The sequence below is a fragment of the Lepisma saccharinum genome, chromosome 14, assembly GCF_977018435.1.
Source record: "Lepisma saccharinum chromosome 14, izLepSacc3.1, whole genome shotgun sequence".
NCBI classification, from domain to species: Eukaryota; Metazoa; Arthropoda; class Insecta; order Zygentoma; family Lepismatidae; genus Lepisma; species Lepisma saccharinum.
This window is the reverse complement of record NC_139242.1, coordinates 55,717,159-55,741,796: the sequence shown is the minus strand read 5'-3', so window position 1 is coordinate 55,741,796 and position 24,638 is coordinate 55,717,159. Positions and strand designations below refer to the sequence as shown.

Here is a 24,638-nt window from a genome sequence, read left to right as displayed (position 1 = left end):
GCTAATCGGGACTGGACCTACAATTTAAAGTGGGATCCGAACCACTATGTGCCTCCACCGAGAATCGAACCCTTGACCCCTTGATTACAAGGCGACGATGCTACCACTGCACCATCGGGGAGGCCCTCAGTAGTAATTGACTGGTGAACATATACAAAGCTACGGTTATGCGCAGTTAACAAAAGCCTAAGTTATTACAAGCAGAAATATACATAGTTACATACGGTTACAAATATGTATAATGAAATGTTACTGCAATTAATGTTCTAGCTTGGAAAACTTAGCTTCGGTTACAGTTGTTTCCTTAGGTTACTTGGGAATGGTTAATTACAGACAATCTTGATAACATTTACAGGTACGTACAGTCATGGACCCTTCTGGGTTGTAACAATCCCATACACTTTCAATGCGATCATTACAGCACAGAAGCGTCCGTGATTGTACAATATGCATAGAAACAAAACGGAAAAGGACCTAATGCACCATAAATACAAATGTAATAAATATTAATTGAGGTACTTTTACTAAATTACATTCCTAAAACCCTAGAACTAAAATTACTTACTACCACTATTGAATTAAGTTAACGTCCATTTTGGTTTGCATACCGGCAATCAGCTCTAAGGGTTTGGATATATCAGGAATAATCGAAAGTGAAGTATTGTAAAAGGCTCGTCTTGGTTCGAGAGCAAGGTGCGCTTACTGGGTACCAGCAAGTGCATCAGTGCTTGAGGATTTTGTAGAGTTGGATTCATAAGTATTACCAAGCAAATTGTCCATCACCATGTTTATTCTTTTAGTTCTACCCAACGAGATCTTCAAGAAACAAAATTCGAAAAAACTGCTGACAACGTCTGCACCAGCATACGTAAAAAGCCATTCCTTGAAAACATGTAGGATGCAAGAGAAAAATTTATTAAAATAGTCATGTATAATTTGCGAACCAATACTTATGTATCCCACTGTACCGGGAATGCTTCGGTACAAAGGTTCTCCTTGGATTTCAGGATCTTAGAAAGGAGGTAGGAGAGAGTGTCATCCTGTCAGGGTAGCACAGACAATATAAGAACTAAAGTGTCCTGGGACAAAAAGTTCGGATTTTACCTCATATTTTTCTCCTTTTTACTGAGTAACTTACCGTAGTGTGGCTGGGCTGTCAAAGAAATTAAATAAGAATGTGTTATACTATTCACATTGTTATCCGAACATGGAAGTTTCCTTTATATGCATCATTATTTATACACTCATTTAATTTTTATCACGAAATTTTTGCCTATTACATTTTGGGAAGCTCAGCTTGATTTTGGGTAAGCCATGAGCCACCCTCTCCCCTCTTTTTGGTTTCGCCTTTTACCATCCTTAACTACACATTATGACACCCAGAGAACCGTTTACAGCAATGTTTTTACTCGAATAGTATCGTAAAAAGTTATGCATGTATTCTAAATATAATAAAAGCTCACGACGAAGCATTATTTTATTGTTTTCTTGTGTGTTCTGTCAACAACAAATAACGAACTTGGAACTTATTGAACAATCTACGTTATTTGTTTTTTTCCTACTACTATAGGTCTAAGGATGCAAACGAGAAGTTTCTGAAACGTTACATGTTATGAAATAATCAATGTATAATAATGTGTTATTTTATGTCCCTTAAAGTTTTGCAATATGTATAGACCGCAACTACATATTACAAATGCTCTTTTACTTGACTGGAACAAGGGCTTTATCGGATGGATAGATGGTTTATATGCAGTTAAAACGAGCAGGATATCCACACAAATATACCGTAAAAATCTTAAAAGTATACACTTAAATATGCAAAATAAAAATGAGCATGAAAGCAATTACGGAAACACTTCTACAACTACTCTACAGGATCCAGACAAAAAGTAAAACTGTTTCACAAGCAAGACACAACACGTAAAGCTACCCACCAAATGTTATATCAAAAAAACTTTTAATTATATTTCAACATTGAACAAAGATTAAAACAGTCAATTTCCTACATTTTTCTATACATACTAATTTATAGCTGAGAAAGGTCCCTAACATTACATGTCGTAATACGAGGGAATTTTATGTTGGAAATGTTTCATATTGTTCTTTCCTGGAAAATGGTGTAAATACGTTTCTCATCTCTTCCTAATGAACATAACAAAATAAGATTTTGTCATTGGTAGCATAACCTTGCTATTGTCGTAGAGGCTTGAGCATTTTATATTATACTCAGTAAATAACTGTTCTACTTCACAGCAAATTATAAAATAACAATAATGAATATAGTTCAAAATCACAACACTGTTCTCTGATGAATATACTTATTATTTCACTGAATAAATACATTAAATTATGCACCAATTACTATGATTCGAACTATATGCAAATCGTTCTTGTTATCTCTCTTCAATTGTTTTCAACAACTGGTTGCTACGCAACAAAACAGTATGCTATAACATTTCCTTCTTTTTCTTTTACACAAGAAGTGATTATACATTTTACAATTTGAAAACAGTCACAACATTCTCCCTCCTTCGGAGAAAAATTTTAGAACATCTCTTTTAAAATTTTTAGATAACATGAAAAACTACAAAGAAAACAGACTTTCTCCTGACATACATATTGTCATTAATTAACAAATAAAATATTTAAAACATATCATAATTATTTAAAACATATTAACATTTCTTAATAAAAGGCTGTTGAAATCTTTTGAAATTACTTAAGTTTACATAATTCGTCCTTTCTTTCCTAACTGCAATTGAATTTCTTTAAATTGGATACATTATGTGTTTGTACAGTTCTCTTTCCATCCAACGATAACAATTCACAACAGTTACCATTAACTTCTTTAACTAAATATGGACCAAGCCACAAGTCCATAAATTTGTGTATTCGTTTACACTCAGCACTGCTTTGTCCATGGTTTTTGACTAATACTATATCATTTCTCTCTATCCTTGTGTATCTATCACTAGTTTCCTTAGTCTTAATTTTATATTTTTCCTTCAAACGAGATTTGGCAATTAAACATTTATATTTCCAAGGAACTGCTTTCAATGTCTCAGGCCAATCAATTTGGTTTAAAACAGGATCTCTTATTTCATAATGCAAAAATAATTCATTTGGAGTGTATCCCGTTACTTCAGATACGGAATTATTTAAAAGTCCTAAAACAAAACTTAAATATTTTGACCAATGTTCATGATTTTTGCTTATGTACAGTCGTAATAATCTAATTAACTCCTTGTTGTATCGTTCAATAGGATTGGCAAACGGAGAATAAACTGAAGTTGTGATATGCCTTATTTTAAATTCTTCCACAAAAGTTTTCCATTCTTGTGACTTGAATTGCGAACCATTATCAGACAGTAGACTATTACATACAGGATAATGATAAAAATATTGCAGTTTAAATGTATTAATTACTTCTCTAGATGTTGCTTTCCTTAAAGGATATGCCATAAGAAACTTAGACATTACATCTATTACAGTCAATATAAATGTGTAACCTTGAGATTTCGGAAGTGGTCCTATCAAATCAACTGAAATCAAATAATGTGGACTGGTAGAATAAACGTGTAAATCGTCCTTTTCATTTTTCAAAACAGCTTGTTTAGTTCTGGCGCAAGTTAAACAATTATTCAAATACTGTTTAATACTGCAGTTCATCTTTGGCCAATAATATAATTTCTTACATTTACTGAAAACCTTTCTATATCCAAAATGTCCTTGCATATCATGCAGTTTATGTAAGATTTTCGGTATTAATGAAACTGGCACAACTAATCTCCAATTATCTTCAGAAACACATTTTAAAAATAAAATGCTATCTTGGAAAGCATACTGAGTCTTACAAGACTTGGAAAGATTTCCGTTCCCAATCTTCTGAATTAAAGCACTACAATATGCGTCACGATGTTGAGACTCCTTCCAGAATTCCAAAGTATCTTCTTCAATAATATCCAATTTTAAGTTATTAATAAACAACTCGGATAAAGAAATATTTCCTGTAGTAGTATCGGGATATCGACTTAATGTGTCAGCCGCTTGATTGTTTACTCCAGAAACATGGTGGATATCATAATCAAAACCTTGCAGTTTTAAACACCATCTATTTAAACGTGGATTTAAAGTTCTTGCTGACTCCAGCCAAGAAAGAGATTTGTGATCTGTGAACAAATTAATTTTAGTTTCGGCTACATAAATATAAAATTTCTCAAAAGCAAAAATAATTGCTAAACATTCGATTTCATGTGTACTGTAAGATAACTCATTACCACAAAGAACTCTACTTGCATATTGAATAATCCTGGGATTATCTTCTGATGTCTCTCCATTTTGCCATAAAACACCTCCAATACCTTTCTTTGAACCATCTACATTTATGTTAAAAGGTTTAGAAAAATTAGGCTGTGCTAAAGCTTCTGGAGATATAACCAAATCACGTAACCTTTCAAAAGCTTCTACATGCACTTCCTTCCACGTCCAGAGAATATTCGACTTTAGAAGTTCATAAAGTGGATGGGCAACTTCTGCAAATTTATTCACGAATTTTCTTCTCCAGTTAACTAAACCCAAGAATTTTCGAAGTGACCTTTTGTTATTTGGTGTTGGAAAATTTATTATAGCAGAATTCTTGTTACTATCTACCTTAATTTCATTTCCAGAAACAATATGTCCAAGAAAAGCAATTTCTTTAGAAGCAAATTTGCACTTTGAAAACTTGATGGACATATTAACATCTTTCAATTTTTGCAGAACAGCTTCCAGGTGTGTTAAATGCTCCTGCCAAGATTTACTAAAGATCAAGAGATCGTCTAAATAGCAAACAACAAAGTTGTTGAATTCTCTCGTGAAAATTTTGTTCATCCTGTCTTGAAAAATGGACACAGCAGATCGTATGCCGAAGGGAAGATATCGAAATAAATATTGTCTACCACGATATGAGAAAGCAGTATAAAGATGTGATTCTGGAGTTAATGGGATCTGGAAATAGCCACACGATAAATCAATAGAAGAGAAATATTTTGATCCCAAAAATCGTTGTAACATTTCATGAATTGGTTCAACTCTAACTTGAGGACTGATGACATGCTTATTCAAATTTCTAAAATCCACTACTGGTCTCCATAAACCACCTTGTTTTGGCACAATGTGTAGAGGATTTAAATATGGGGAAGATTCTTGATATATGATACCCCAACTTTCCCATTTGGCGAGTTCTTCTTCTAAATTCTTTCTCCTAGAAATTGGTATAGGATAAGGTGCCGTAGCAATAGGTACGTTACTGTCTAACTGTATCTTATATGGTTCTACCTTGGCATGTCTTGGTTTGTCAGAAAATTGTTCGTGATAATTCCATAAGAGTGAAAGTAAATAACGTTTCTGTGAATTACCGATATCTTCAATTGCAAATACTTTATCGTGAATATCCCTCTGAGAAGGCATATAATTTGCTTCAATATCTAACATATGTACATATTTTAACATCCTACATGACTGAAATTCATTCTCAGTTATGTCAGTATCATGCTTCACACCAGATACAATCTTGTCAGATTCAACACTTATCGTACTAGAATCCTTATTATCTAATGTTGTATACACTTGCTTTCCTGATGAAGTTATTAAACTTATATTCTGGTTCCTAAAATCCACAATTGCTTTGTACTTTCGTAAGAAAGGAACACCTAAAATAATGTCTGCATTAAGTTCTTTTAAAATGAAAAATTCCATTGGAAAGTATTCGCTGTCAATCTGAATATTTATCGTCTTACAACCGACAATTTTGCACTTTTTATTTCCAGCAAATCCACATAATCTAATGTCATCCACCTTGTCCAACGTAAGATTACCAATACATGATGATATCTTACACCAGACCTCATAATTCATAACATTTGCTTGGCTACCACAATCTATTATACAAATGATAGGCAATTGACATATAATTCCATGTACAATTGGAACTTCTGTTAAAGGTACAGAAATATCTTCATCGTTAATAACCCAGTCAGGTTCATCCTCAAACCATTCTAACAAAAAATTAATTTGCAAGTTACTTAATGCATTTTCATTCGAAAATTGCATAGAATCACAAACATTAAATAAATCATTTGACTCTTCCTTGTGCCTCTTGTAAGTAGTGCAGAGGGAAAGAGGCTCTTCCGACTGCCACTTTAATTTAAAGTAGACTGCCTTTCCAACTGCTCTTGCTTAGCATCATTAAATTGTAAAGACTGAACACCAGAAGTTGGATTTTGAGTCAAATTAGGATTTACACCAGTATTAGATGTACTCGTCATTATATTACTTTGCATATTGCTGGGCTGATTCCTCATTGTATCACTCACCACTGGCACATCTCGATTTTGTGGTGGACAGTTTTCGTAAACAGAGGGAAACAAAGATCTGTTACTATTATAGTAACCATTCCTAGAAAATCTGTAGTTAGGCTGCCTAAAATTAAGACCATTATCTTGTCTGGAATTCTCATTCGGGATATTTCTATTATTATTACGGTAAAACCTGCCAGTATTGTAAAAATTCCTAGGAAACATCTGATTTCTATTTCGTCGAAAATTTCCAAAATTAGTAGCATTATTTGCATTATATCTTGAACTCATAGATTGGTTTACATTGTCTAAACTATTTCCAACAGAGGCATCCAAATTATCAGAAGGCAGAGTTTGAGTAGAAGAAGAACTAGTACTTCTTGCTTGTCGAATATTTACTTGTCGTACATTTAACCTTTGATGTTCATTCTTCTTAAGACCTTTGTTAGACTTGTCGCAATCTAAATCTTCAGGTAAATGCATAAGTCCTTTCCTACTAGTTCTAATAACATCTAATTTACGAAGCATATTCGTAAGCTGATTCATCGTCTGAACACTATGACAAGCGCTATTGTTAGCAACATTATCAGGCAACTGGCTCATTATCAATTGTATAACATCAACATCATTCGGATTGTTCACTAAATTACAATATGTGGAATGTGTTTTTAGTGCAAAGGTTTCTAAACTTCCATGTGCATTTTGGTCATATTTTTGATTCCTTAAAACAGCTAACTGTGACTGTAACATTTCAGGCGAAGCAAACTGCTGAATAAACTTACTTTCGAAATCAGTATAAGAACAGAAATATCTTTTGTGTGTTCTAAACCAATAAGCTGCTCGATTTGTAAAACAATTCTGAATGCTCTGCAATCGTTTATCAGCAGGCACTCCTATCAGATCTAACGTTGAGTTTAATTGTTCCAAGTATTCTCTTGCAGATTGCTTTTCAACTCGACCTGAGAACTTTGGTAATAAAGACAATTCATTTAACTTCAAATGTCTATCTTTCCTCATGTACAAGGGCAAAGAATCAGAGTTCGGTCTTGCATTACAATCTTCTTGAAAATTATGTGTACCATTACAATTTTCTATTCCATTCACAAATGCACTATCATGACTGTTTGGTGACTGTTGATTACCAGCAAAATATGTGCAAGGGTAAGAACGATTAAACAGTTTCCTTCTAGACTCATCGTTATCATTATGAGAATTAAATGCTCTCTGTGTATTATTCATTCTTGAAGCTGTGTTATCAGACCTGTCTGGATTAATTTGAGTATAATTAGTAGAACCGGAACACCAAGTGCAAGGATGGTTTGTGTAATTCAAATTACAATATCCTCCATAACTGCGGAAGTCCTCTGGCCTACCTAACATATTTGATGTTGTTTCAGGAAATGCGTTATTCGAGGAAACATCAATGTTATTCTCAGTTTCTACTCTGCGTTTGTTTAAAATACAGCTAGATCTATTCATACAAGAGCAATTAGAATTTTCTTGCGTCTTTCTAGCATTATGTAAACTAGATTGTTTGCGATTTTGCTTCCAACTTACATGCTTAAGATGTGGTTCCCTTACATAAAACGTCTTTACTTTAGTAGTATCCGTAGAGTTAATAGAACTTCCATCTGAATCACTCAAACCAGAATCATGATTATGACCAGTTCCAGAATGATGCCTTACATTTAATCTTCTCGATTGGCGATTTGCAACATTATCAATACCATGAACTTGAGTGTTCGTATTAGAATATTTGTTATGAGAAGTACCTGTAACAGTACAATCAGCACCACCATAATTTACATTAACTGGTTTCTGCATATTATTCTCAATGACATCAACACGCAATGCAAGCTGTTTCAAATTATTATCGTACTGATTAACAATTTCGAAACACTGTGAAACCTTGGAATCGAATGTTTCAACTTGCGAACAACAATCATCAAATCCACATTTGAGTTTACCTATATCGTCTTTTGCACCTTGCAAAGAACCTTCAATTTCATTTACTTGTTTCTCACGAAGATCTTGTATACTAAGAATGTCTGATATTTTACAGTCATAATTTCGCATGCTTTCTTGCAACTTCTGGTTTAATTCTGCATTTGAACTTACACACGTTTCTGCTAAAGATTCGATTCTTATTGCTACATCAGAAGCCAACACGTCTATACGGTTATTAACCTGCTTAAAATCAAAATTCATAGATTCAATTTTAGACTGTAATTCGACATTGGAAGCTTCAATTTTGGATTTCAACTCTTCGTTGGAAACTTCAAGCTGAGATTTTAATTCCTCGCTGGAAGATTTCAATTCTCTATTGGAAGCTTCAAGCTGAGATTTTAATTCTTTGTTGGAATCTTCAAGCTGAGATTTTAATTCTTTGTTTGAATCCTCAAGCTGAGATTTTAATTCTTTGTTAGAATCTTCAATATGAGATTTTAATTCTTTGTTTGAATCCTCAAGCTGAGATTTTAATTCTTTACTAGAATTAACTACAACGAACTGAATATTCTTGATTGTTTCTAGCAGATCGTTAAAATTAGGACTAATACTCTCTTTGTAAGCTGACAATTCATATGGATTATAACTAGGTTCACAAGATTTACAAAAGTAATTCTCTACCGTAGTAGAATAAATAGACCAATGAACAACTGACAACTTAAGACAAGAAAAGTGAAACCATGAAAGACATTTATAGCACTGAACAAATCTGATGTCAGCTTTCGTATCACCACAACATTCTACCTTGCGAGTACTGGTATCAGTCTTATCATCAGAATTAACTTCTTGACCATGAACGTTTGTAAACGTTGCTAGATATGTGCCCTCGTATTGCATAGCAGTTTTCTTTCTGCTACGAGATTTAGATGAATCTCTGGAAGACATTTTTCATTAACGAAAATAAACTTACACACACTTAAATACTTGAATATCAATCAAATGCAGTTAGAATCCGCTTCAATCCCAGACCTAAGGAGATTATATTTCACATCATTTATCCGAAGAACTGCTTAACTTCAGAGTCCTGTCACACGGTCGCCACTTTTTGCTATTGTCGTAGAGGCTTGAGCATTTTATATTATACTCAGTAAATAACTGTTCTACTTCACAGCAAATTATGAAATAACAATAATGAATATAGTTCAAAATCACAACACTGTTCTCTGATGAATATACTTATTATTTCACTGAATAAATACATTAAATTATGCACCAATTACTATGATTCGAACTATATGCAAATCGTTCTTGTTATCTCTCTTCAATTGTTTTCAACAACTGGTTGCTACGCAACAAAACAGTATGCTATAACATTTCCTTCTTTTTCTTTTACACAAGAAGTGATTATACATTTTACAATTTGAAAGCAGTCACAACCTCATCATGTATTCCATCAGTCAGACAGTGGAGTTATTTGTAGTCAGACCATGTCATATTTTTAAACTCAAATAGCACTTTTCTGTCGTCCTTAAGCAGATCAAGGAAAAAAATAGCGCGACTAAAGAATGGAAACTAGCAACAAAAATCCTATCCTAGAATGGTTAGGTTTCAGCCATGTGGTGTCATCCTGTAACGTACATTACTCTCCCCGACTCTTCCGAAAGAGTGACCTTGCTGTCATCCTCATTGATTGCTATGTCTGGGTTAATTGGACGATGTCCCAAGTCTGGAAGCGCCAACTGAGGAAGTATGGAAATTCCAATGGAAACAGTGAGAGGAGACGTGTCTTTGCATAGTTATACCAGTTAACATAAATTATAAGTTTCAGATACCTTATAATTAAGCAAATAAAGTAACAATCTTGAAGAATGTGCACTTTATTTTCAAAATAAAACAAAATAACCACTTATGGCAAAAATTGAAAAATATTTAACAGAAACATCCATTTACTTACAATTTTGTCAAAATGTAATTGAATTTTTTTTTAAATACGCCTTTTTTTTAAAAAAAATGCATTTGCATATAAATAATCAGTATACTGGCAGTGTTGTGCTTAACACTGTCGCCTTGTAAGCAACGGGATCCATATTCGATATTGGGTTGAGGGTGAAGGTTCAGTCCAACTGAATATAAAGTGGACTTAAACTGTATTTAGCATCCTATGGTATTTAGGTGCATGAATGGTCAAGACTCATGGATACAATCATCAGTCACGTGCAGTCGACCTAAAGTAAACAAGAAATAGATAAGAAACTCAAGAACAACATTATATATTGCACGACAATGCCTGTTCTCATTTTGGTCACATGCACATGCACAAATGCGCACGTAAAATTCTTATCGCAAGTGGAGTAACTAACGCTACAGCGTGTCCTTTGTACAGTCACCTGCAATAAAAATGAGACACTTAGATCCTGAAATACTCGCTTCCCTGTAAGACGTTATGTGTGTTGCCTAACTCTACGGCGGTGATGGAAGTTGCCCTAGTTAGGTTACACGTATAACGCATTGGAAGGAAGCTGGTGTCCCATTTTTATTGCCGTGCAACCGAGGAGGAAATATATTTTGTGCGTTCATTAGTTGTTTCAATCCATAGATGGTTTGCTTTGCGTAGAGACATGCAATAAATTTGTGACCGTTAATTATTAGAGAAGTTAGCGTGTGCAGAGACAAGCCAATCGCATTCGTCATATTGCTCCCAACATTCAGCAACAAGTTTGTAAAAAAACACAGCCCCGAGAAAATGTCCTTTGTGCATTGCATATGCCGCCATTGTTAAAAATCACAACATTTTACTGTACTGTATAGTGTATCAGTACTAGTATTAGGCGTATGCCCTTTAAATACACCATAATAAACGTGTTTTGTTGCTATAAACGGAGTTTTAATGCACTTTCTACTGTTCTTTTAGGTTATTTCAGTTAATCCGGATTATCGTTAAACCGGTCAACTTATCCCCCACAGTCCGGATTAACGAGGTTTTACTGTATAACCGTTCATCTACGCGAGAGGGCGCACTTAATATATAACGTGATATAAATAACATCGTGCAATAATGTGGAGTTGATGTACAGCGGCTCTCCTCCGGAAATAAGTGTCTTTGCACATATGACAGTTCCCAGCCGTAGCTGAATGTAATGTAAAACATGAGACTATGAACAAATGAGGTTTTTTTCGTTGAACAGCAGAAGACCAGATTAGCTGCAGAGAACGAGTCTGCGTGTGATAGGGGTAGTAGGGAGAAACATCTTCGAATGAATCCTGTAGGTTTCAGATAGTATTTCGCTTGTATGCATTCGGTTGTTTTGTTTATTGTCGCAAGTTTTGTTGTGTTTGTGATGGCTTTTACACCTCTTAACCCCACTCCCTTCTTAACGTATCTTGCTGGCGGCGTTACTGTATGTGAAACGTATATGTTGCTTCAGCAGCAGATGGTTTTTATGGAACCTGTTTTCCTTATCCGTTCCACCCCTATTTTGCAAGTCGACTCGTCCGGTCAGCGCATGCGCACTTGATTACTTTTCATCTGAGTGTCGCTTCCAATATGGCCGCTCTATGTAGAATAAATCTTTGTTTACATTCAGTAGTAGTACGTAATAGCAGCGTGTTGTCATTGCTGGTATGGAAGAGACATAAAATACGCGATATTTTTAAATATTGCGAATGCGATGTGAATTCCAGGAACTATAACGAAGGTGAAGCTGTGCTGAGAGCGAAGCATTTAATTATGGTTGGCAAAAATAACACGGAACACTCAGACGAAACTAATGCATATGCCACTGGTTCTTCAAAGCAGTGCTGTTTCATCTGCACCTCGGTTGTAACTGGGGCTCTCAGAAATGATTTGAAAATAAAGCAATTCACCTGTATTGCAAAGCTTGGACAGGACAAAAATGTAAACATACCGTTGCAGTTCTTTCCCCAAAGAGGCAGGCTGGTTTAATAATTGATTGATTGATTGACTTCGTTTTTTGTGCCACTTTTGGCAAATTTGCGAAGATGGGGGTAAGTGATGATATGATGAAATTGATGAATTGATACTCACAAACATCCATGCCAGGATTCGAACCCGGTACCCCTGGCGTCGTAGCGCGAACTGATTTAATAACAACACAGGATAATAATAATAATAATAATAATAATAGTAACAACAATAATAACAATTTCATTGAGGTTATGTTCAGTCTTCACTGAAAATTGACTTACTGAATGAAACAGCAACAATAGCATGTCAATTTCCTCTTTCTGAGTTACCATTATGATTACAGACATTAATTAATTCTCAAACTATTTTCATCTTTGCACTTAATCGACTTGCACCTGTTCCAAATTATATACATACTACATTGTTTTCGAAGAAAAATGTTATATTCATAAAGAACAATTTAAAACTTACTTTCATGGTAATAAAATCATCTTTTGGAAAATAAAGTGAACAGACTCGTTTGTTCTTCGTAATTCCCTTGCCGCATTTCAGTTATGCCATTCTTGTCAATCAGTTCTGTGTTCCCTGATTTATTTACGAATTTCATTTTGTTGATTACAAGGGGTGGAAATACATGTAAGCTTTTCACTTGTCTTGACCCACAAAACGATTTAGAGGTTTCGCATGCTCCCCATGCTTTGAACGGCTTCAACACAGCGAACCGCAGCGAAGTGTCCTACTTGTAGTGGTTCCCGAAAATCTCACCAGATGGCATATCGGATAATTTTAATCGCGAATAACATTTAGATTTCCATCAGGTGGCTCAGTGTTAGGAGTGTAAATGCTATTTGTATTTTAATCTACCTCCATCTTCTCTTAGATACTGTATATGCACTGTATACAGTACTTTAGGAGTGCTACCCTAACAGTAATGTAAGCATAATGGCTATTTTGTATATTTTAACGGCTTCGGATGTATCTGAAATGGTTAAACAGCCTGCGTGTATGAACAAGAAATATATTTTTTTTTCATTCTGATTCTATTACTTGGCATACATGCAGAAGGCTCTGTTAGCGACATACGTATTAATATCAGCAATGAAATAATTTCATTTGACGTTTTGCTTTTGGAGCAACAACTTCGTTGATGGAAAATAGTGTATCATTGTTAAAATAAATGGTTTGTCAGAACTTTTGTATGCTTTGGTTCGTGTATTTCTGACGGATAATTTCTTTAGGAAAACCTTAGCCCTGATTGAGACTCTGTTGTTCCTTATGAGGGTACTTTGCTAGTGACAGTTGTCAAAGTGAAGTTTTACCTAGACGTTCTTCACTAGCAAACTATGAAAAACTAAATATGCTGACCAAGGCAGTAATTTATTTTATTAAAAACATAAACTAAACGTAACGTTTCAACCTTCTAGCAACGTCTTCTTCAGACTCTGTATCAAGTACAAAAGTAACAAGATACTAAAACAGGGCTTTATACACAAACATTACTACCTCCAGACTATTTAGAAAGTTGTTTGGAACTTTCTAGCAGGTGACTTTCACTTGCCAACTTTACTTTCACTTAAAAGGCTAAACACAATTACTTCCATATAGAATGTGGTTGGACTTTTAATCTCACGCTCTTTTCCCTTCATTTTTCTTCCTTCCCCTCTCCTCTTTCTCTCTTGTCCTCTCCACTCTTTCTAGCATCTTCTTCCATTCTTTGTTTAACTTCAGTCCCCCATTCCAGTTCATTGTGTCTTCTTCACCTTTCTTCTCTATTTCCTTGGCTTCCTTCCATTTTCTCACTAGCATTCTCTTCTCCCTTCCTATTTGCTTAGCCTCATCCCACTCTATGTCATGTCCTGTTTCTCTCGTGTGTTTAAATATTGCATTTCTCTCTCTTAAGTCGTACATCATCCCTATGTTGTTTCAACCTGTCTTTCAGCCTTTTTTTCGTTTCTCCTATGTACACACTCTGACATTCTTTACATTTCACTTCGTAGATAATCCCTTCCTCTTCCTCTTCCTCTTCTCTGTTTTCCTTTTTCTTGCTTGTATTCCTCGCTATTCCTAAGATGCTTCTCCCTCCCTTCCTGTAAGTTTTAATTCCCGCTTTCTTAAGCAGTTTGCATATCTTTTCTGTGGTCTTCCCCATACTCCTTATTCCAAACCTTCTCTCTTTTTCTTTCTCTTCCTCTTTTTCTTTCTCTTCAAATTCTTCCCTGCCCGTTTTCTTCCTTCTGGTACGAGAAGTTTGAAGACCTAAAAGAAAATGGATATGAGGAGATTTGTGGAACAGGAGAAGAACAAACTATAAAAGAAAGAATCATAAAATACTGTAGGAGGAGTGGATTCAAGACATGCATAAAGGAGACAGGAAGACTACCAAGTTTGAAAGGCTTTCCAAAGATACACAAATAGGAGATAAAGTTAAGACCATTAATGAACTGCAGAAACAATATTTTGGAACCCTTAGAAAAGAAATTAAAGAAAGTTATTGATGTGTTAGTAACACAGCAAGAAAGCAGAGCAGTTAAGAACAGTGAACAAGTAGTAGACCTCATAAAAGGACTTAAGTTAAATGAGATGAAGACGACAATGTTTAGCTTAGACGTGAAAAGTATGTTCCCGAGCATCAAGAGGGGACACGTTTTGGACATTATTAAAAAGAGAATGGGACAAGAAATTATAGGAGAATGGGATAGTGAAAGGGTAGTGAAGGCGCTGGAAACCATTTGGAATAACGGTTACAGTATAATGGGAGATAAAATAATGTTAATGAGTGAAGGACTAAATATAGGTTCCAGTCTAAGCCCAGCATTGGCTGAATTGGTTATGAATGAATGGGAAAAGAAAGTAATTCTGTTTTGCAGATATGTGGACGATTGTTTTGGCATATGGAAGGGAACGAAGAGGCAGCTTGTAATTTTTGCCAAAGAAATACAAGATGAAGAAAGAGGGATATTATTGGAACTTGAAATAGAAGATAAGTTAAGCTTTCTAGATATATTGATGAAAAGGAAGAGAGGACAAGAAATTGAAACCGCTTGGCATCAGAAGAAGTGTGCAGCAGGGGTATTCTGCCACAAAAGAAGTGATGTAAGTGAGGTGACAAAAATAAATTTTATAAAGAATATGGAGGACAGAATCAAGAAATATGCATGAAAGAATGTGAAAAAGAAGGCAAAATAAATAGCCTATGGAAACAGCTGGAAAGGAATGGCTATGAGAAGCAGGATAGACTTGACATAAACAAAAGAAGGAAGAAAACGGGCAGGGAAGAATTGGAAGAGAAAGAAAAAGAGGAAGAGAAAGAAAAGAGAGAAGGTTTGGAATAAGGAGTATGGGGAAGACCACAGAAAAGATATGCAAACTGCTTAAGAAAGCGGGAATTAAAACTTACAGGAAGGGAGGGAGAAGCATCTTAGGAATAGCGAGGAATGCTAACAAGAAAAAGGAAAACAGAGAAGAGGAAGAGGAAGAGGAAGGGATTATCTACGAAGTGAAATGTAAAGAATGTCAGAGTGTGTACATAGGAGAAACGAAAAAAAGGCTGAAAGACAGGTTGAAACAACATAGGGATGATGTACGACTTAAGAGAGAGAGAAATGCAATATTTAAACACACGAGAGAAACAGGACATGACATAGAGTAGGATGAGGCTAAGCAGATAGGAAGGGAGAAGAGAATGCTAGTGAGAAAATGGAAGGAAGCCAAGGAAATAGAGAAGAAAGGTGAAGAAGACACAATGAACTGGAATGGGGGACTGAAGTTAAACAAAGAATGGAAGAAGATGCTAGAAAGAGTGGAGAGGACAAGAGAGAAAGAGGAGAGGGGAAGGAAGAAAAATGAAGGGAAAAGAGCGTGAGATTAAAAGTCCAACCACATTCTATATGGAAGTAATTGTGTTTAGCCTTTTAGGTGAAAGTAAAGTTGGCAAGTGAAAGTCACCTGCTAGAAAGTTCCAAACAACTTTCTAAATAGTCTGGAGGGAGTAATGTTTGTGTATATATAAAGCCCTGTTTTTGTATCTTGTTACTTTTGTACTTGATACAGAGTCTGAAGAAGACGTTGCTAGAAGGTTGAAACGTTACGTTTAGTTTATGTTTTTAATAAAATAAATTACTGCCTTGGTCAGCATATTTAGTTTTTCATAAATGGAAACAAGGCTCAATGGTGTTAGCAAACTATGCACTTCTTTGGTTAAATATTTACCCTAGTAAAATTTTACATCTGTACTTTGTCTTAGGATAAAGAAAGGTTTTGGTGGGAAGAATTTCGCTGTGGCACCTGGCACTGTTGCCTGCAAAGGGAAGAAAATGGCACGTGCCTGTGAATAAAATTGAAGTGCTCAAAAGAAAACATTACTTATACATACAAAGTTTTACGCCAAGGTGTCATTACCAATTCAACTTGTAATTTTAAGAAGAAAACGCAGCACTTGTGGTTCCAGAATGGAAATTCTTAGTACATCTGATTATTAGTACAAATGTTCTCCTGGGCCTCACCGATGACGTCTTAGCCTTGCAATCAAGGGTTTCCGGGTTCGATACCCGGTGGAGGCCCATAACGGTTCGGATCCTACTTTAAACTGTAGATCCAGTCTCGAATAGAATATCTCTGCATAAAGTGGACTTAGCAACAACAACAACAATAAATGTTTTCTTAGCGTTCAGTCATTGCTTGTGCTGTTCTGCTTTCCAACGTACCCTTTTTTGCACATCACCCTTGCTTGCAATAGAAGTAACAGTGGCATTCGTCATTCGCACTCATAGCTGTTGAAAACTTGATTAGATAGTCATAGTCTTTGCAAAAAATGTCGACGTAATTGCAATCCAGGATTGAGTTGTAGGTTTAGTATTCTTAAACCACCCCTTGATATGACATGTTAGAAATTTGCACTCTCCAACAAACATAGTTTCACATTCTTTGGTTGGTATTTTGTCTGCATATCATTTGTACTCTTCCCCTCGCTGCACTTACATTGCCACTTGTTCTGAAACGTCTTTACGAAATGGAAAAAAAAGGTTGAGGGTGCTTTTCCAGATGCCCTTGTAGTTTTCACATAGAAAACGCAAATTATTTCAATTTTATGTTTGGTAACATTGTCAGACACTCCTTAAACTTGATACTTAACTAGCAATACTGAAAATACATGGGTCATTTCATAAATAATGCACACTAATTTTTTACTCACCCGTATGTTGCTGTGGCGGTGATGTCTCTTCACAGTCCTTCAATGTAGTCTCCCTGCTTGGCAATGACCGAATCCCAACGTCGAGGAAGCTTCTGTATGCCATCCAATACGCCATCTTTGTTTAGCTGTCGAATGGCAGTAGAAAGCTCTTCCAGAGATGAAAAGCGACGTCCACCCAAAGGCAGTTTCAACTTGGGGAAGAGGTCGAAGTCAGCGGGACTCATGTCTGGTCTATACGGTGCATGGGGTATCACATCCCACCCGTAATCGCCTAGTTTTTCATTGACGACATGCCCGATATGCGGCCGAGCGTTGTCTTGAAGAATGAGTGGACCAGCCTCGAGTAGCTGAGGGCATATTTTGTGCATTTTTCTTCGCAGATTTTGCAAGAAATCACGGTAATACACTGCTGTGACACGTGTGCCACATGGAACTCTGTCTGTGAGTATTACTCCCTGATGATCATAAGCAAAAATCATCATTTGTTTGAATTTTGATTGTGCACGCCGAATTGTTTTGGGTCGTGGGAAAGATGGAGCTCTCCACTAGTTTGACTGTATTTTCAGTTCCGGTTCAAAGTCCCTGATCCACGCTTCATCAATAGCAACAATCCGATGCAAGAATGCCTCTCCTTGAACGTTGAATCTTTGTTTCAGCGCGGTTACATTGTCCAGGCGTGTCTTCTTCTGTGCAGCTGTCAAGAAGTGGGGGACCCAGCACGCCGAAATTTTTCTCTTCCCTAAATCATTGATCAAAATGCGGTATACAGACGTCGGTGAGATCCCTGTGGCGTCAGAAAGTTCTTCACAAGTTGCACGACGATCTTCTTCTAGAGCTGCTGCCACGAGTTGCACACATCGTTCATCAGTTGTTGTTTTCGGCCTTCCTGGTCTTGCATCATCCTGTATACGCACACGACCACTATGAAAACGATTTGACGAACGAGACACTGTACTACGGTTCAATGTTGACTCGCCGTACACTTCCAGTAACGCTCTGTGGATTTCTGTCGGGTTTTTGCCACGTAGAGTTTCAATTTTAATGTACGACCTCTGATCGTCAACTGTAATAGTACCCGAGACACCTGCAGCCTCCATTTCCACTCCGTCTCACAGTCACGCTATGTAAAGTAGAGAGCTCACAAACACACGGCTGGCTGCGTCATGCTCTCAATGTAAAATGATGCCAGTCTTACTTCGGTTGCATCATCCACTGCGCAGTGTTGCCAAACTGTGCGTTGTTTATGATACGGCCCATGTACTAAAAAGCATTGGCAACAATGCTTCAGAAATAGAATACCTTTTCATGTTGCAGTAAATTCTTTTTTGGAGCCTCGCTAATATAAAATTTCTGTAGTCTCTCAGAAGCTAATATAATTATTGATGATTTTTTCAAAATGTTGTTAATGATGGAGTCCATTAGATTAGAAACACAATTTAGAATTTAGGAACAGCAGTTGTAAGGAAGGATTTTTTGTTATTATGAATATTTCTTATATTCGCACTTATACATGTAAGGAATGAATAGTAATCAGATCTCGCTATATACGAGCAAAGAGTTTTTTTGGGTTATTTCATAACCTGTAGACAGACATGTTGATGGAATAAGCATGGAAGAGATGCGGTTGAGATGATGATCTATTTCTTTGTAGATTCCTCCGAGAACGAACACGATGACATCAAAGCAAGATTGAAGAGCGTTGCCAAAATGCTTGATCATCGAGTGGAGATGAGTGACATGCACTTCCCAGAAGACACTACCCTTCGGTTTCCTAAGAATGCTGCTGACGACTCCCAGAGGGAGGCGAAGACACTGTCGACTGCATCATGTGACGTTACAGTGCTCATCAACATGGCCGAAATGGCTGAAGATAACATTACACTTGAAGTTGCAAGGAGTGTCCTGAGGTACGACCGCACCATGCCGATCATTGTTGCAATACGTCGTTCTCAATGGCTGGACGAGAAGCCTGATAACTTCAGTGGAATCGTTGTGAAGAGTTACGTGATAGACGATTGGACGCCAGGAGGTCTGTTGAACAATCTAGTTTCTTTTGTGAGGACCAAATATGTTTTGATAACGAGAGACATGACGAGTTACAGTTCTCACGTGAACATCGAACGTCAGATTCGGGTGCTGTCACTAGTTGACTCTATCGGTGTTGTTAGCGGTGCATCAAGGAATTCAAGCGGACACTGGGGTGTTGGGTGCTACCAAACGGACATCCGAAACTATGTCTTGAGGTTCATCAAAGGATATGAGTATACGATCTCCGACTGCATGTTCTGTGATTATATTTCAGGACCATTTCTTGTGAAAATATCAACCTTCCGTGTGCCTTTCAGCGAGGATCTTCCAGAAGGGGTTCTGTTTGAGGATTGGTTTCTCAGATTGAAGCAAAATGGAGTATACGTCGCGAGCTGTCCCGACGTCCTCTACGATACGCGCGGAGAAAGAATCAATACAAGAATACTATGGATGTCTTTAGCGCTGCAGTGGAATGTCGTCGCTGTCGAACGCTCGCCTAAAGTCAAGCATAAGTTCTCTTGCAAAGAGCTGGACGTGAAATGCAACCCTGATACGAAGTACCACCTACTCCCGCCGTGCTGCTTGTTGCAGATAAAGAAAGCCATGAGAGCACTGGAAGACTTTGCTGTTGCTCACAACACAACGTACGAAATGGAGTCCGGGTCTGTGATGGGAGCAGTCAAGTTTCAAGGTTTCGTCCCTTGGGATATCGACGGTGATATTTCATTCCTGGATAAGGACTATGACAGTTTTGAGAGCGAATCGAAATCCATGTTCACCTCCAAGGGACAGAAGTTGAAGTTCAAGTGGCGTGCGGGAGGATCGCATCGATACAGCTACATAATATTATATAGCCCTGACATCAGCATCGAGATGTTTGGGGAACAGGAACTCGGAGAAAGGTTCCTGCCGAAAAATATTCAGCACATCCCAACTAAAACGGAAGTGGTTGGCGAGTGGATACGTGGCCCAGGGAACCCAGGCTTGTACTGCAGGAATCGTTATGGTTACGGGTACTTAAAGCACGCTCAGTCTTGGAGGCATACAAATATAAAGAGTGCCTGGGACGTTTACATCCCTGGTATGTTCCTGTCTTGCCCTGAGAGACACAAGCATTCCTGCTTGGAGCATTATCCAACTGACGGGAATTTGGATTTTGATGCGTATTTGATTCACTAAGGCGAATCTCCATCTGCACAAAGGGTGTTTTGTCTGCATAATGATCAAGCGATGCTAATGTTTAACAACTGCAGTCAGGGCCCATTCCTAAGTCACATCTATTCTTTGTGTTCACATCCTCTTATCAGTTAATTGCTTGGAATGTAGAGATGCGTTAATCAACTTATCATCTGGTTCCGTTATGGAAAATTTCCACTTCTTTATTAAGTTGATGAGGCAAATTTTGTAGTGAATATTTGTTTTAGAACATTTATTTCACTTCTTATTGGTGTAAATTCGTTTTAAGATGTGCAAACATAGGAGTTCAGTCAGGCATCAACCAATTTTTTAGCCGTCAGAAGCTCAATAATGTCATATTTGAGTCTGCCAGCTAAACTATATCAAGAATTGTGCCATTGGACGATGATCCAGGAAGATAAATGGAATACTTTTTTGTATTCAATATGCTCAGAAGTACGAATGTATTATGATAATTTGTTCAATTTTCTACAAGTTTGTATTTGCAGACCTCTGAATAATCACGAGTATATTATTACTCATTCTTCTACAGAGTTCCTAGCGATGTTAGAAACAGCATAATTTACAATAAAATATGATGTTCCAACTGCAAATCAATTGACAAAGATGCTGGGATAAATTTTTGAGATACGATTCCTTGTTTGATACAGTAATGACCCTGTTGTTATTTCTTTAAAAAATTCCTAATGAATAGAGTATTCTTAATATTACATATATAGTGCCTTATTCTCACGGGTAGTTACCTTGTTGACGGGAGTGGTATACACTAATATGGTTTGCTTTAAAATCATAAGTAATAAACCTGTATAGTCTATGCAGAATACATTAAGACTGGAAGATGTTCGCTCATTTTCTGTATATATTATTGTTGAATAAATAGTATTAATAGATTCACATATGTCTGTGTTTACTTAGTGTTCACAACACATACTCCAATATTGTTATTGTGAAACTCATAATTTGAAGACCTGGGTGCAAGAACGGTGTAAGTGCAAAATTACCATTTTGAGCTATTCCATTGAAAAATTAATGCGTGCCGAATGCATTTAAAAAAAATACACTAGTCTTGGAATGTTTTGTTACTAATATTAGATACGTTAAAATAAATTGAATTTTAAATCTTAATAAGCCGTTTCATTTGTCCATGCACTAGTCCTTGCACTAGTCTTGCATAAATCATGTTTGATAGCTATATAGAGAAATTCTCACATTTTCAGTAATTAAATTTATTTCCAATAATTTCACAAGTTTAAAACATTAACCTTGATCTGACATTCTTTCATTGATACTGAATTTTGAAAATGAAACTCTAATTGAGTTTTACACAGAAGTCTCAATGTTTTGCAATTATATATTGTTGATGCAGTGTTCCAAATTATGATGTCTGACCTTAGAGTATGGAAGGGTACAGAGAGATTATGTGTGCCATGATTGTTCCTACCACGCACTTGTTAGGACCATTTATTAACATTCGGAGAGAGCAAATTTTGTAGTGGAAAATGAGGCTGCTTGTTACTTTTTCTTGTGTTTAAATCATCAGAAACATTAACACAAAGTTCTTAAGAAATAATTGTGACGACTGGCGATACAGCAATCAGATCAAGACATGTTATATGTTGTGGTGTGTCTATATGTCTCTACTATATTCAGTTAGTAGTTACTCAACACGAAAAGATTTACAGGGAATAACAATCTAATTAAAATAGGAGTTGCATTACAACTCTTACACTCGTAAATTTATTACAAAACAGTAATTACATGAAAATATGCGCTGCGTAAGAGGTTTAGCAGGATTTAACAACACATTTTACGCCAGTTCAATAGTCCAACTCATTGAGATTGATCTACCGATCTCCGTGGCGAAGTGGTTATCACAGCGCGCTACGACGCCAGCGGTCCTGGGTTCGAATCCCGGCGTAAGCATGGTTGTTCTTTGTAAGTGTCCCTTCATCAATTTCGTACCATCATTCACCCTCACCTTCGCGATTAGCCAAATTAATTGAATCAATCAATGAATCTTTGATTGATCTTCTTGTACAACCCTATCCTCTTCTCTTCCTATCCTCTTTCAGCAGTAATGTCACGGTGGTTAGCATTCTCGTAACCAGACGTTCCCAGTTCGCTGATAGCATTACGAGTGTCCCTTCATAAATTTAATCTAATTATAGCTCATCACGCCACGGTCAGTAAAAAGTTTTATTTAAACAAATAAAAAGAAAACACTTTATACACAGAGACATTCTTTATGTGATAATGGAAAAATAAAATGTTTCCTTTGTTAAAATGAATGCAATATCTTTCACCTCACGTCCTTCATAAACTTTTGAGCGGAGAATATTCGTCTCACTTAATTTAATTATAGCCTAGTGATAGAAAAGAACATCTACCTGTTGGAGTGGGCAGCATGTTCGTTCAATGAATTTACACCTCAATAAAGATCGTAACCTACTTTATTTTGCACACGTAAGCATTCCTAACGATCATAAACGATATTTGCTACTTCAGGATATCCAATTTTAAGATTTGTACACATTGTTTTTAGAGAAGCGTAACAGAAATGCGTGTGTAATTAATAAACGTAAATATGAAGCATGTCTACCTGTGGAACGTAATCTCCTTGGTTCTCTAATTCTTTATATTTTTTTATAAATTTGATTTTTCTGCCCCTTCTGTTGTTACATTCAAAACCTGCTCGCAAAGGCATGGTTTCCTATTTATTGTCTGCCACAATGCCAACGTAATATACAGAAGTTATGCACTAAAAGCAAGCATTTCACACTCAAGTCACTACTTTCAACATTGTATCTGCGGTAACTTTGATATTAGCTCAGATGATGGTTTTTACTATACCCTCTTGGCATCTTGGCTTCATTTCCCTCGCCCAGAAAACAAGTTTAGGCTCCCTGTACACTCGTTCATGCTCTAAGTGACTGCTTTAACACCCATATTAATATACAAATGCTACAAATCTCTCTCTCCAAGCTTAATTCAAAGAATATCAGGAATGCAATCGCAAGCTGAACGCGGGTGTTTGCTGATTGGTTCATCCATATGGCATGTATGGTAAAAGTGCACACGCGTTCTTCTCCTTACATGTTTCTCTGACAATTGGCTGCTGCCCAGTGATACTGACATGCTTATCCAATACGTTGAACTTAAAAGCAAATTTCTGCTATTTCTTGCACCGTACGATACTCTACCGTCAATTCGCACTAATCAACTTCCTGGCCATTTTGCCGTACAGAGTAAAGTTTTCATCAAGGCATCTGATCCTGTTTCAAAAGCAAGGGACTAGAACGCTCACATGTGGAACCACCACAAGTGGAATACTTATACTGTAAGTGAATCATCAATATTCATGTTAAATGGTGTTCTCATGGTTATATCGACTTCAACGAAACCACCATATGTACACACACACACACACACACACACACACAGCACGCCTCATGGTAATGTTGATATTACCAGAACAACTTAATTGAACGTGATCATTTCGGAGGTGCTGGGACCCTTGTGTGGACTGGCATTATGATGCACTCTCGTACATCTCTCCACGTCTTTGCTATGGGTTCCGTCACTGGCCAGATATACCGGGATGTCATTATCCAACAATACAGCCGTCTATTCAGGGGTGCAATTAGTCTTCCTTTTCTGTTTATGGACGATGATGCACGTACCCATAGAGCGGACCTTGTTAATGAGTCCCTGGAATCAGAGGATATATGGCGCATAGATTGGCCGGCGCTTTCCCCCGATATAAACCCATTAGAAGATCCGTGGGATATGCTCAGGCCACGCATTGCAGGACGCAATTCCTTCATCTCCGTCCAGAGCTGTTTACACAGTATTGCTGCAGGAGTGGGACGTCATTTCTCAGTACTCTTACCCTAAGTATGCCACATCGTTGTATTGCATGCATTGCTATCAGAAAACACCATATTCGCTATTGACATTTGTGTGAAGCATTCAAATTTGGCTTTGTGTGGAGATGTAGCAATCATCGTGTGTC

At 36.8% G+C, this 24,638-nt stretch overlaps 1 protein-coding gene across 3 annotated transcripts in view; it reads left to right on the top strand.

Annotated features, from left to right (window-relative positions):
• Positions 1 to 21,468, top strand: part of LOC145998906 (uncharacterized) — a 128,095-nt gene extending 106,627 nt beyond the window's left edge. For all 3 annotated transcript variants that reach the window (XM_083135653.1, XM_083135654.1, XM_083135652.1), the window contains one exon: positions 19,053 to 21,468. In XM_083135653.1, the coding sequence (XP_082991779.1) occupies positions 19,053 to 20,608 (1,556 nt within the window). In that variant the 3' untranslated portion in view covers positions 20,609 to 21,468. The remainder of the gene's footprint in view (positions 1 to 19,052) is intronic.
• The last annotated feature ends 3,170 nt before the right edge of the window (positions 21,469 to 24,638 follow it).